At 37.7% G+C, this 14,521-nt stretch overlaps 2 protein-coding genes across 2 annotated transcripts; both read right to left on the bottom strand.

Moving 5' to 3' along the window:
- Positions 1 to 11,654: 11,654 nt before the first annotated feature.
- On the bottom strand, positions 11,655 to 12,422 carry LOC132556976 (uncharacterized). Its single transcript, XM_060221439.1, has one exon. It carries the CDS (start codon positions 12,420 to 12,422, stop codon positions 11,655 to 11,657), a length of 768 nt encoding a protein of 255 aa, XP_060077422.1.
- A 617-nt stretch (positions 12,423 to 13,039) lies between these two features.
- Positions 13,040 to 14,431, bottom strand: LOC132556975 (uncharacterized). The gene has a single exon (XM_060221438.1). The coding sequence runs from the start codon at positions 14,429 to 14,431 to the stop codon at positions 13,040 to 13,042; it is 1,392 nt and encodes a 463-aa protein (XP_060077421.1).
- Positions 14,432 to 14,521: the final 90 nt, after the last annotated feature.

Here is a 14,521-nt window from a genome sequence, read left to right as displayed (position 1 = left end):
ACACATCACTGTTATACACATGACTCTGTTACAGACATGACTGTTACACCCATGCCTCTGTTACACTCATGTCTCTGTTACACATATGACTCTGTTATACACATGCCTCTGTTATACACATGACTGTTACACATATGACTCTGTTACACACATGACTCTGTTACACACATGACTCTGTTACACACATGCCTCTGTTACACACATGACTGTTACACACATGACTGTTACACACATGACTCTGTTACACACATGACTGTGTTATACACATGACTGTTATACACATGACTATGTTACACACATGTCTCTGTTACACACATGACTGTGTTACACACATGACTCTGTTACACGCATGACACTGTAACACACATGACTCTGTTGCACACATAACTCTGTTACACGCATGACTCTGTTACACACATGACTGTTACACACATGACTGTTACACACATGACTGTTATACACATGACTCTGTTACACACATGACACTGTTACACACATTACTCTGTTACACACATGACTGTTACACACATGACTCTGTTACACACATGACTGTGTTATACACATGACTGTTACACCCATGCCTCTGTTACTCACATGTCTCTGTTACACATATGACTCTGTTATACACATGCCTCTGTTATACACATGACTTTTACACATATGACTCTGTTACACACATGCCTCTGTTACACACATGATTGTTACACAATTGACTGTTACACACATGACTGTTACACACATGATTGTTATACACGTGACTGTTACACACATGACTGTTACACACATGCCTCTGTTACACACATGACTCTGTTATACACATGACTCTGTTACACACATGACTGTTACACACATGACACTGTTACACACATGACTCTGTTATACACATGACTCTGTCACACACTTGACTGTTACACACATGACTCTGTTGCACACATGACTCTGTTATACACATAACTCTGTTACACGCATGACTCTGTTACACACATGACTGTTACACACATGACTGTTATACACATGACTCTGTTACACACATGACTGTTACACCCATGCCTCTGTTACACACATGTCTCTGTTACACATATGGCTCTGTTACACACATGATTGTTACACAATTGACTGTTACACACATGACTCTGTTACACACATGACTGTTACACACATGACTGTTATACACATGACTCTGTTACACACATGACTGTTACACCCATGCCTCTGTTACACACATGTCTCTGTTACACATATGGCTCTGTTACACACATGATTGTTACACAATTGACTGTTACACACATGACTCTGTCACACACATGACTGTTATACACATGACTGTTACACATATGACTCTGTTACACACATGCCTCTGTTACACACATGATTGTTACACAATTGACTGTTACACACATGATTGTTATACACTTGACTGTTACACACATGACTCTGTCACACACATGACTGTTATACACATGACTGTTACACACTTGACTGTTACACACATGATTGTTATACATGTGACTGTTACACACATGACTGTTACACACATGCCTCTGTTACACACATGTCTCTGTTACACACATGACTCTGTTATACACATGACTCTGTTACACACATGACTGTTACACACATGACACTGTTACACACATGACTCTGTTACACACATGCCTCTGTTACACACATGACTCTGTTATACACATGCCTCTGTTACACACATGACTGTTACACACATGACTGTTATACACATGACTCTGTCACACACATGACTGTTACACGCATGACTCTGTTACACACACATGACTGTTACACACATGACTGTTATACACATGACTCTGTTACACACATGACACTGTTACACACATGACTCTGTTACACACATGCCTCTGTTACACATATGACTGTTACACACATGACTGTTATACACATGACTCTGTCACACACATGACTGTTACACACATGGCTCTGTTACACACATGACTGTGTTATACACATGACTCTGTTATACACATGACTCTGTTACACACATGACTCTGTTATACACATGACTCTGTTACACACATGACTCTGTTACACATATGACTGTTACACACATGACTCTGTTACACACATGACTCTGTTGCACACATGACTCTGTTATACACATGCCTCTGTTACACACATGACTGTTACACACATGACTGTTATACACATGACTCTGTCACACACATGACTTCTGTTACACACATGACTCTGTTACACACATGACTGTTACACATGACTCTGTTACACACATGACTCTGTTACACACATGACACACATGACTGTTATACACATGACACACATGACTGTTACACACATGACTGTTACACACATCTGTTACACACATGACTGTTACACACATGACTACACACATGACTCTGTTACACACATGACTGTTATACACATGACTCTGTTACACACATGACTGTTACACACATGCCTCTGTTACACACATGACTCTGTTACACACATGACTCTGTTACACACATCACACTGTTACACACATGACTGTTACACACATGACTCTGTTACACACATGACTCTGACTCTGTTACACACATGACTCTGTTACACACATGACTCTGTTACACACATGACTCTGTTACACACATGAGTGTTACACACATGACTGTTACACACATGACTCTGTTACACACATGTGTACACACATGACTGTTACACACATGACTCTGTTACACACATGACTGACTCTGTTACACACATGACTCTGTTAACACATCTGTTACACACATGACTGTTACACACTCTGTTATCTGTTACACACATGACTGTGTACACACATGACTGTTATACACATGACTGTTACACACATGACTGTTACACACATGACTCTGTTACACACATGACTCTGTTACACACATGACTCTGTTACACACATGACTGTTACACACATGACTCTGTTACACACATGACTGTTACACACATGACTCTGTTACACACATGACTCTGTTACACACATGACACTCTGTTACACACATGACTCTGTTACACACACATGACTCTGTTACACACATGACTGTTACACACATGACTCACACATGACTTTACACACATGACACACACATGACTGTGTTATTACACATGACTCTGTTACACACATGACTCTGTTACACACATGACTGTTACACACATGACTCTGTTACACACATGACTGTTACACACATGACTGTTATACACATGACACATGACTGTTACACACATGACTGTCTGTTACACACATGACTCTGTTATACACATGTTACACACATCTGTCACACACTTGACTGTTACACACATGACTCTGTTGCACACATGACTCTGTTATACACATAACTCTGTTACACGCATGACTCTGTTACACACATGACTGTTACACACATGACTGTTATACACATGACTCTGTTACACACATGACACTCTTACACACATGACTCTGTTACACACATGCCTCTGTTACACACATGACTGTTACACACATGACTCTGTTACACACATGACTGTGTTATACACATGACTCTGTTATACACATGACTCTGTTATACACATGACTCTGTTACACACATGACTCTGTTACACAATTGACTGTTACACACATGACTGTTACACACATGATTGTTATACACGTGACTGTTACACACATGACTGTTACACACATGCCTCTGTTACACACATGTCTCTGTTACACACATGACTCTGTTATACACATGCCTCTGTTATACACATGACTCTGTTATAAACATGACTGTGTTATACACATGACTCTGTTATACCCATGACTCTGGCACACACATGACTCTGTTACACACATGACTCTGTTACACGCATGACTCTGTTACACACATGACACTGTTACACACATGACTCTGTTACACACATGCCTCTGTTACACACATGACTGTTACACACATGACTGTTATACACATGACTCTGTCACACACATGACTGTATTATACACATGACTCTGTTATACACATGACTCTGTCACACACTTGACTGTTACACACATGACTCTGTTACACACATGACTGTTACACACAAGACTGTTATACACATGACTCTGTTACACACATGACACTCTTACACACATGACTCTGTTACACACATGCCTCTGTTACACACATGACTGTTACACACATGACTCTGTTACACACATGACTGTGTTATACACATGACTCTGTTATACACATGACTCTGTTACACACATGACTCTGTTATACACATGACTCTGTTACACACATGACTCTGTTACACATATGACTGTTACACACATGACTCTGTTACATACATGACTCTGTTACACACTTGACACTGTTACGCACATGACTCTGTTGCACACATTACTCTGTTACACACAAGACTGTTATACACGTGACTCTGTTACACACATGACTGTTATACACATGATTGTTATAAACCTGACTCTGTTATACACATATCTCTGTTACACACATGACTCGATAAGATAATAACACCCTTTTGCTAGCAATGTTCTAGATATTCTATAAAAAAATCAAGGTATATATCATTTACACCTACTTTATCGAAAGTGTACTTGAATAGAACCATAATTTATCATATGATTGATCGGTAATTTAGTACATACATAATATATATATTGCTAATGTGTAATATAGCTGACTGAAACGTCACCTCAGGTAATGAAATGACGTCAGACATTCGCAGATTACATTCTGACCTAACAATGAAGATCTAGGTATAGAGTGGAAATGACGTCAAGTGTAACATATAAATGTATATTTGCATAAAAAGGGATATCCAATTCGTTACTGTTTGATAACCAATTTCTGAAACTTGCCACGATAGTTTCGTTTTAGCTAGCCTTTCAACAAATCTTATGGAAACTCATATAAGCTTCTATCATTACACATTACTTAAGTACTCTGTATGTTAAAAAGGAATAAGGCTTATTCATTCACCCCAAAGCAGATGAGTTTTCCTCAAAGAATCCTTTAAGATTATGAATTAAAGGAAGGGAAAGATGTTTTCGTCCTTTCAAAATACAATTTTAACATTAAAAGGTTATGTTACTTCAATCCACTAGAAAGAAATCATATTTGGTTATGCATGATGTGATTCTCAAACGATTTAAGCACAGAGAAAAGAAATCTTAAGTACTTACAAAAAAGAAAAAAAGAAACTTAGTTTTCAGACTTGGTAGATGTCCGTCACTATGTTCAAATTGATGTCAGCTGTTGTACTTAAAGTGTTCGCTGTTGGTGTAATCATTTTTTGTCTAAAGTTTTATGTTGATAATCAAAGAGTATTTTGTGTGCACATTAATATATCTTTTAGGAAAAAGTTAATAGAAATTCGCATTTTCTTTTCTTTTTTCCACATTTATTATTTTGGTCATGGTACGCTGATTTCAATTTATTGTTGCCTTCACATATCTCATCATTACCATTTAAACACAACAGATCATGCCTACTGTTACAGATATATATATCGTCATTATTATCTTAACTGAACATATCTTAGCTATTGTTACAATCATAGATCTCGTCATTATCATCTCTACTGAACAGATCTTAGCTACTGTTACAATCATAGATCTCGTCATTTTCATCTTTACTGAACAGATCTTAGCTACAGGTACAGATATATATATCGTCATTATTAACTTAACTGAACAGATCTTAGTTACTGTTACAGATATATACATCGACATTATCATCTTAACTGAACGTATCTTAGCTACTGTTACAGATATATACATCGTCATTATTATCTTAACTGAACAGATCTTAGCTACTGTTACAATCATAGATCCCGTCATTTTCATCTTTACTGAACAGATATTAGCTATTGTTACAATCATAGATCTCGTCATTATCATCTCTACTGAACAGATCTTAGCTACTGTTACAATCATAGATCCCGTCATTATCATCTTTACTTATCAGATCTTAGCTATTGTTACATAAATTTGGTCCTCATCATCTAAACAATTCATAGGTACTGTTACATTTTGAATTAAATTAACATATCTTTTTTTACAGTTACATATTGAGGCACTCATATGCTTTTATAAATATTTTTATCTAAAAATTTCTATTTATAAGCATTGGAAATTCATTACTAAATGTATACATGTAATGACAAACCTTCTCGATTTATGTTACTTTGAAACTTCACTGAAATGTGTTTACAGATGGTTTCAATTAGAAATTATCAATCAAATTTTTTTCTCCCTTTTTTCAAATTAGTATGGCAATATTATTTTCTCTCGTGCAAAAACTGATCTTAAACGAAAAAAGTTCTATGAATAAGTTTACGGATGAGAAAAGTGATTACGTTGATGTATTGTGTATTTTGTATTTTGTCGTTGATTTAATAAACTCGTAATGTCATGTTAATATTGCGAGGTATTCGTTATAATGTATGGAACGCTTTATAGTCTTGTGTATGGAAATTAAGTGTGATTGAAAATATAACTCTACTTTAACCAACAAGCTGTATATGTGATCGGTAGTAGACATCTGGTATGCTGAAACTGTCTGAAGAGTAGAACGGACTATATACTTCCAACTTATCGACATGTTCAAAATGTATCCCGACCTTCAAAATATCTTTTAAGGTTTTAATAAAGGATAAAAAGTATCATAACGTTCAAGTAATACATATAAACAAAGTAGATATAATGATGAGTAAAATATTAAGAACCCTTAATGCAAATAATTTGTTCAAGGAAGCAGAATTTTGCTTAACGAGTCAAAACACATTTCATTTCCTGTTTTTCGAATTTTGGGTTTAAAGCACAGGCCATACTAAAACACAGAACGGCACAATGAAAAGTTATTCTAAGGTATTGAGAGCAGTTACTATATCGAGCTGTTATCACATACCCCTGTGAGCATCACCAAGGGTCTCTTGCTCTCAATATGACTTCATATCGACAAATACTGCCATATCGACGGATGTTATTACTATAACAATTTTTTTCTTAACTCAAAGGCCTAGCTAAAGTTGTGTCACAGTGCATGCTTCAAATTGCGATCACTTTTAGGCGGTGCTTGTTCCATATTGGATATTAACTTCAACAGAACCAGAATCGTCATTCTCTGGATTGGAAATGACCAGAGTTCGGAATTGTAATGACATACAAAAGTCTTATATTTACACGATGATCTCTGAATTACCATCACTGCCAATTTTACATAGATTTATCAATACAAACTGAATTATGTAACTGATGTGTAACAAGTTTCGCAATGCGGTACAGTTTTGGATACTAGCAATAACGCTATAAAACAATTCGTAAACCGAACTGCTCTTTGTCGTGCTTATTTTGAACGCTACCTCATGAAAATATTACCCTGGTAAAACTTATAATATAATTTATCATCCTCATCATATCATCGACACTATCACTTATGGAATCCAGAAATAATAGAAAGAAAAACTTCAATTTATTTGTTCTATTTTTAATACTTTAATTTGTTGAAGTGTTAACACACATACGAATGTAACATAGAAACAAGAATGTCACTGTCGAAACTGTATGAAATTGTAAATTTCATTTGACAACATGTCATGGCAAACCTCAGCATATCGTTATCATAGAATATGTTTTAAAATCTCTCTAAACTCACAAAAATGCGACGCTGTAATATGGGTCGTAATGCACTGTCACGCGGAACTTACATGCACACCTGAAATCACAACATTCGTCTGGTACTTTGGCAAATGTTTTCAATCAGCGATACCAATATAGAAAACCGAGGAAAAAGCATCAGTTAACATTAAGTAGGTCAAATGTAGGTCATGTAGGTCATGAAATGTCGATCGAGATATCAGTCAAAGTGAAAAGAAAACATTTGAAAAAAATCAATCCTGCAAAAATGAAAGAAAATTTTCAAGGTGGTGAGAGCTTCGTTTTAGAAAGAAATCAATAAGGTGGAAACAGAATACGAAAAAGGATCTTGAACATTGACATACCTGTGGAACTGACTATCACCGCTGTCGTTTTTGTTTTATTACGATGCCAACCTTATCGGTGGCCTTCTCAAAAAAGGTCATAACGCCATTGGTAAGTCATTCAATGTCACTCTTAGATGATGTAAAGGTCAAGCAGTATATTGACCATGTACCAAGCAGAAATGACAATCAAGGACACGACAGACTAGCTGTCGCTTAACTTGATTTGTTTCCTACTATGAAACCAACAAAGGCAACATCCCATTCAGCTGTATTAATACTGTGCTGAACATGAGTATTCAGTTATGATATCTCCATTTATATATAACAACATTCCTGCTTCCCAAATCTATGGCGTTGTCATGTTGCAATTGGTTCGATGTTCAAGGTCTATTTCTCAGTAGCAAGAATTTTTGTATACATTATTGGTTTGAATTATCCCCTTGACAAAAAATATCAATGCTATTCTTTCCTCTTTGGTTAAAATATGATAACCAAGGGTAATGAAAGTTCTTTGTATGTATTAAATAATATAACATTGCAAAACTAACATGAAATAATTGTGACATTCTAAATTTTAAGGACCTAAAAATACATAAAAAGACATAATGTTTAAATGAATAAGTGTAAAATCAAAGAAATAAACATTATCATGCAAACAAAATATATTTGCAATATTGCAATAAAAACAACATTGAAATTTCGAATGCAATAAAAAATTGTAACAATTTCTATTTGTTAATAGCTGCTGAATTATCTCCCTTCTCAAAGTATATGGATATTCTAAAACCAATAAAAGTGCAATAAAGCATCCAATGATTAACAAATCAAATGCTACAAAGAATGTAGCAAGTGTCTATGCCATGATAGACATATAAACAGAGTGCAATGTATGCCTCTTTGAAAAAAAATAATGTACTTATCAAAGTTTGGAAAGAACTGCAGTATATAGGATACAATTACCAATACACAAGAGAAAGAACACAGTTTCACCGAACTTCCAAATTGGAATGATGGAAGAAATAAAGGACTATCTTTAATAAATATCAAATCAGTCCATGTCATTATGACATTGCTAAAATGCTTAAATAATGTTGATAAATGGACAAACTATGGAAATTAATCAATGGGAATTTTATGTGCATAATGCAGAATTTGCTGATTTTAACGAGCAATACTTTTAAACAAAGATTTTGATGTTGTGTCCAGGAAATATGTACTGGATACACAGTAGGCCTAATGGGGCTGACACGTCTATCCATTTGCAACAACATCTTTTGCCTGATAAGGCATTGTGATACTGATGATCTCGTGGATCTGATGCCGCCGTGGAGACAAACATCTTAGGTATGACAAAGTTATTTCATATTTTGTTTCTGCAAAGGGCTGCCTTATTTGTGATGTATGATGTCTGAGCTGAAATTATCAAGAAGTGAGGAACTACTGATAATCAAATGATAAAAAGATGTTGTGGCAGAAAAGCTAAATGACTGGATTACTGACAAGCAAATTTCAATGTTTTTGATGAGGATTTGTTCAATTATTTAATAAATATGCAATGTACATTCTAGATATCAATTCCATTTAACTTTTTAGTCAGACAGCTGTTATGGATGGAATCATATGTACTGTACTTTTTTTATTTTTTTCCATTACTTTATCAAATCAGTAATTCACCAGCGATTAATTTAATTAAAAAGCAAATACATGTGAAAACCATTTTCATTCTTGCTTGATGTTGACATCCCATAATCTGTGTGAGAACTGGTTTCATGGTGACAGCATGCATTTATTTCAACATGGGTATGAAGAAAAAATAACAGCATATTGAGGTAAACATGCTTTACATACAAGTGTAAATATCTTCGTTATGTATGTGGACATGTATGTCTCTTTGCATTACGGACACAAAGTATTAGATGCTGAAGTTGTTTTTTATTTATCAAAAGCTGGGTATTGTACCAAATTCTTGTGGACATGCCTTTTTACATTGACCTATTGTCTGACAGTGCTAGCGCGGTTTTCTTTACGTTCGTCGTCTGCTGGCTTCTACGTAAACGTCAGTATTTTCCATTATTGAAACGGAACAAACCATTTTTCTCTGTTAGAATGATGATTTTGAACATTAAAGAAACTATAATTCAAAATAATATGTTATGAATTTTCTTTTTAAACAACGTCTCGTTTACGTCACTTCGTTTCGCTGACAAAGTTATCTTGAACTAGTAACGTCCGAGTCGTTTAGAAATTCTTTCCAACGCGCAAATGTTCATGTGCATGACTCAGCATTTTAGATGAAATGGCGTCGACAAACAAAGGACAAGAAGCTTTGAAATTCAGAAGTAAATATTTCGGCACGTAAACCTTGAACAATGTCAAAGTGTGGCTAGTTCATCTAACCATCTGGTATAGTAAAGTTTATCCCACATTAAATATTTTTAAAATCTGATCAACAAAATATTAAAGTTGAATGTTTAAATATTTCCCCATAACGTACTGTCGTATAATATTGGTGTCGTTTCAGGGATGTGTGTATCCCTAAAAGTATGCTGATGGTAGAATCGTTGCAGACATGTGGACTCGACAATTTCTAAGGGTTGATTGGGTTATGGATATTTTTCTGTACTTGAAAGCAGGTACAGGTCTAGATGATGTTATTGAAAACATTGGCGATAAATAACTATACTATATATGTTTTCCCAGTATATATATAACAAGTCAGCTTTATTGTCCCATTAGGAAATAAAGTAATTGATACGTAAGTTTATTTTTTTCTTCTTGATTTGGATCGGCGAACATTATGTGCTCGAACTTGGAGACAGCATTACGACGCCCTCTATTATATGTCCTCTCTATACTCATCTCCTAACAATAACTCCAACACATGACTGCCGCTAGCCAGTAGTGGACAATAGAGTGTCACCCGGCGTTTATTCCGAAATATAAAGACAAGAATACATATCTTTACAAACTTAAACATTTTTCATAACTCCACAAACGACTCTTACACCCGCATACATTCCGCCCAGGAATGGCTTGAGTAGATAAAGAGCTAAGCGAGCCACTCAATCTGAAAACCTATCAGGAAAACAGGAAGTGTACCAACCCTCAATGCTTAAAGCTCAGCGCGTTGGATTTTTAACAACTCAAAGCCATTCCGTACTGAAATAAATACAGTTAAAAATGTAATACTTGGCAAAATTTCTCTTGACTGTACTTGTGGGTGTCCACGGCTAGAATGCCCGATACCTCGCCTACCCTTAAACACTTTCTTAACTTGCACGTGCGGACAACGCGTCGCACTGCCATTGGACCATACAACTCTCACGAAGATACCCGAATACCGTACCTATAGGACAATTATTTTCCGCTATTCTCCGAAACGCGGAAAATATGAAAGTCCTCTCTATACTCATCTCCTAACAATAACTCTAACACATGACTGCCGCGAGCCAGTAGTGGACAATAGACTATAAAAGAACGGGCGATAAGATAAAAAAGGTTGAACAAATGCTCAAATGCCTAAACGCCTAACAAAACGAATAGCTCGAACACATTTAAAGACCTAACTTCTGAGTAACCTGCAGCCTACGGGCCAAGGAATCAGCGACATAACCGTCCTTAGCGACGTCGGTTTTCCACCGCCCGTGCCTTTTCCAGCACCTGTCATTTACGTCGCTATTAGCCGCCTGCGTGGCGCCGCCCGCCCTTTAAGAATGTAATCCTAAATTCAGACCCCCGTCTATTTCCTTCAACCTCTGCACCACACACTCCCTTGCACGAGTATAACTAAGCGCCTTACATTTTAAAATTGGCTTACATACGCCTCCGCTACGTACGAAAGGTTTGAAAAGAAAGTCATTTGGTTCTAAGATATTGCTTAACTTTATATATCTTTCAAGCATTCGATACGGGCACGCCACAGTCTCTCCTTTTGAAATGACTACCTCACTCCCGAACCTATATTGATCAGTTTTACTCTTCTCAATATTAAGACTTACATACGTATCTCTAAACGCAACATCCCTCATACGCAACCTGCTCAACTCGTCAAATCTGAGAAACCCTGCGAAGCTGACCACTATCATTGCCAAGTCTCTGACTATTAAAGCGTCATTACTGTCTTTATATTTCTTACAAAGTTGTATTAACAGTTCCGACGAGACACAGTCTTTCTTCACGCGCGGGGTCCTTTCCTGACGTTTGGCTGCTTCGACCATGTTTTTGACACCGTTCTCTGTAGGATCAGGCAAGCTACTAATGCTGTGGGCCCATTTGATTGCATATACAGCGGCGTTAACGACGTTGTAAGAACTCCCTTTGTCCAACAGGTAAGACACGTATAAGGTCACGTGTATTGGCTGGGCCGGTAATGCACACGCGTGCTCTCGCACAATAAAATCCTCCCACTTCCGGAAATATGAAAAGTATCTGGACACTGTAGATTCACTCCTGGCTTGCAGCAAATATTGGGACATTTTTTCAGATAACTTAAGTAACCATGGAGTAAGCGGGCCTTCAGATTCCACTTCCGCCTGAATCGTAGACGTCAGCTTTAAGCCTGCAAACAAAACAGAAACAGCTGTTTGTAATCAAAATGCTATTCTTAATGCCACCATTTTTACCCCACCTTTCTCAAAAATTCCGTTTCTTCCCTTCCCATTGTCTACCGCGTTTGCGGGCAATATTATATGCTCCTTAATAAAACTAGCAAAACTTCCGCCTAAGGGAGCCAAAACAGGCCAGAACGGAGCCGATTTCCAATAAGGCACTATCAAAGTCCCCTTAGCCTTTTCATCTATCATTTTATTGACGACTTTCGGCACCAACCTAGGAGGGGGAACCAACCAGTTATTAAGTCCACCCCAGGGTTGCATAAGGCCATCTATACCTGAAGTACCCGGACACCACCATCGGGAATTCAAAATCTCGCATTTTGCGTTATAGGGACTTGCGAACCTATCCGCCGAAAAAGGGCCCCAAGCCTTATTCAAAAAATTGAAAATTGACGGCTTAATACCCTAATCCTCTGAATCTCCGGCTTTGCTATACAAATCAGCCACCAGATTATCTCCCCTTGGGATCCAGGCCGAAATCAACTCGATGTCTTTTCTGAACACATTCCGAAAACGTCTCTAGCCTGTGCGTGCAAACGACACTTTTTGCTACCGTTCACCAATATACTAGCCACATTTTGGTTATCAGTGTACCATAACACCTTACGCCCTACCAGGCAGTGCCCTACCAGGCTTTCGTCATACGTTCTCATCATGCGTCTCACAGCCTCCAGCTCTCGCCATGTAGAGCTCTCTGCCTTCTCGGCCTCGGACCACACCCCTAGTACTTCACTGTCATTGACATTCAACATATAACCTCCGTACCCTATACCGGAGGCGTCGCTAAAAACCGCCACGTCATGCGACTTTGGCTGCTCAATGACACGTCCGTTCAAACTACGAACATTCTCCAACCAAAATCTTACCTCAAACAAAGCGTCACTCGTGATATAGATACGAGAGTCCCAACTGGCCTTTGCTAAAACGTTGGCATACATGTATCTTGTCATAAGCCTTGTAACGGGACCTATACCAACTTTCATGGATATAATCTGACCGACCACGCCCGCCAAAGCTCGTGCGGTGACGCCCTTTGCGTCACCGCCCTGACTTGCCAATACGGCCCTTAAACTGCATTCAAGCTTACTCAATCTCTTTTCGGTTATATAAACCTTCCCTTCGCCCATCTTCCAAACCAAACCTAACCAATCTGCCTCTAAACATGGCTTCCAGCTACATTTTTCATCAGCTATTAAAAAACCGAAACGGTTTAAATCCACCTTTACTTCATTGCTCAACTTCAGCGCCTGTTCCTGCAGGCCGTGGCCTCCTAAACCGTCGTTCAAGTACATTATGACCTTGTGACCTTTGGATCTCCAATACTCTATCAACTCCCTCGTAACCTTGGAAAATACGTAACCTGCAGTTGAAAGCCCGAATGGCAGAACATTTAAAACAAAGTATTTCGTGACCCCAACGAAATCCCAACTAAATCCTAAATATTCTCTGTGATCGGAGAAAATCTCAATATGATGGTAAGCAGATTTCAAATCGAAAGAAAACAACCAATCTCCTTTTCTCAACAGCTCTAAAGCAACGGCTGAATCCTCAAACCGAAATCTGAACTTATGAAGACATGGATTGACGTGCCTACAATCCAAAACTAACCTCAACTTTTTGGTATTACCAGCCACCGTTAAAGGATTTATTACCCTTGGCCTGACCGTGACTTCCGAAATACACCTTTTCTCTAACAAACTCAGGATTTCGTTTCTCACAAATAAAGCATTGTCTCTCGCTGACTTGTTATTTCCGAGAACTATGACGTCCGGAATCTGATACAAAGGTAACTTATTCCCGTACCGTATAATATCGAGTACTACTGGACACGCATCAATGCGCTCCCATTCATCAAACGCTCGCCGTAACATTCCAATAGGTGACCTGACCTCTGACCCAACATGCTGATCAGCTGTTTTTACTACCGCTGTAGTAAAACCACACTCAACGCTCGCTACAAA

Source organism: Ylistrum balloti, unplaced genomic scaffold (assembly GCF_031769215.1).
Source record: "Ylistrum balloti isolate Yb309-2 unplaced genomic scaffold, AGI_CSIRO_Ybal_v1 Utg370612, whole genome shotgun sequence".
Classification (NCBI taxonomy): Eukaryota; Metazoa; Mollusca; class Bivalvia; order Pectinida; family Pectinidae; genus Ylistrum; species Ylistrum balloti.
This window is presented reverse-complemented; position numbering and strand designations above follow the sequence as displayed.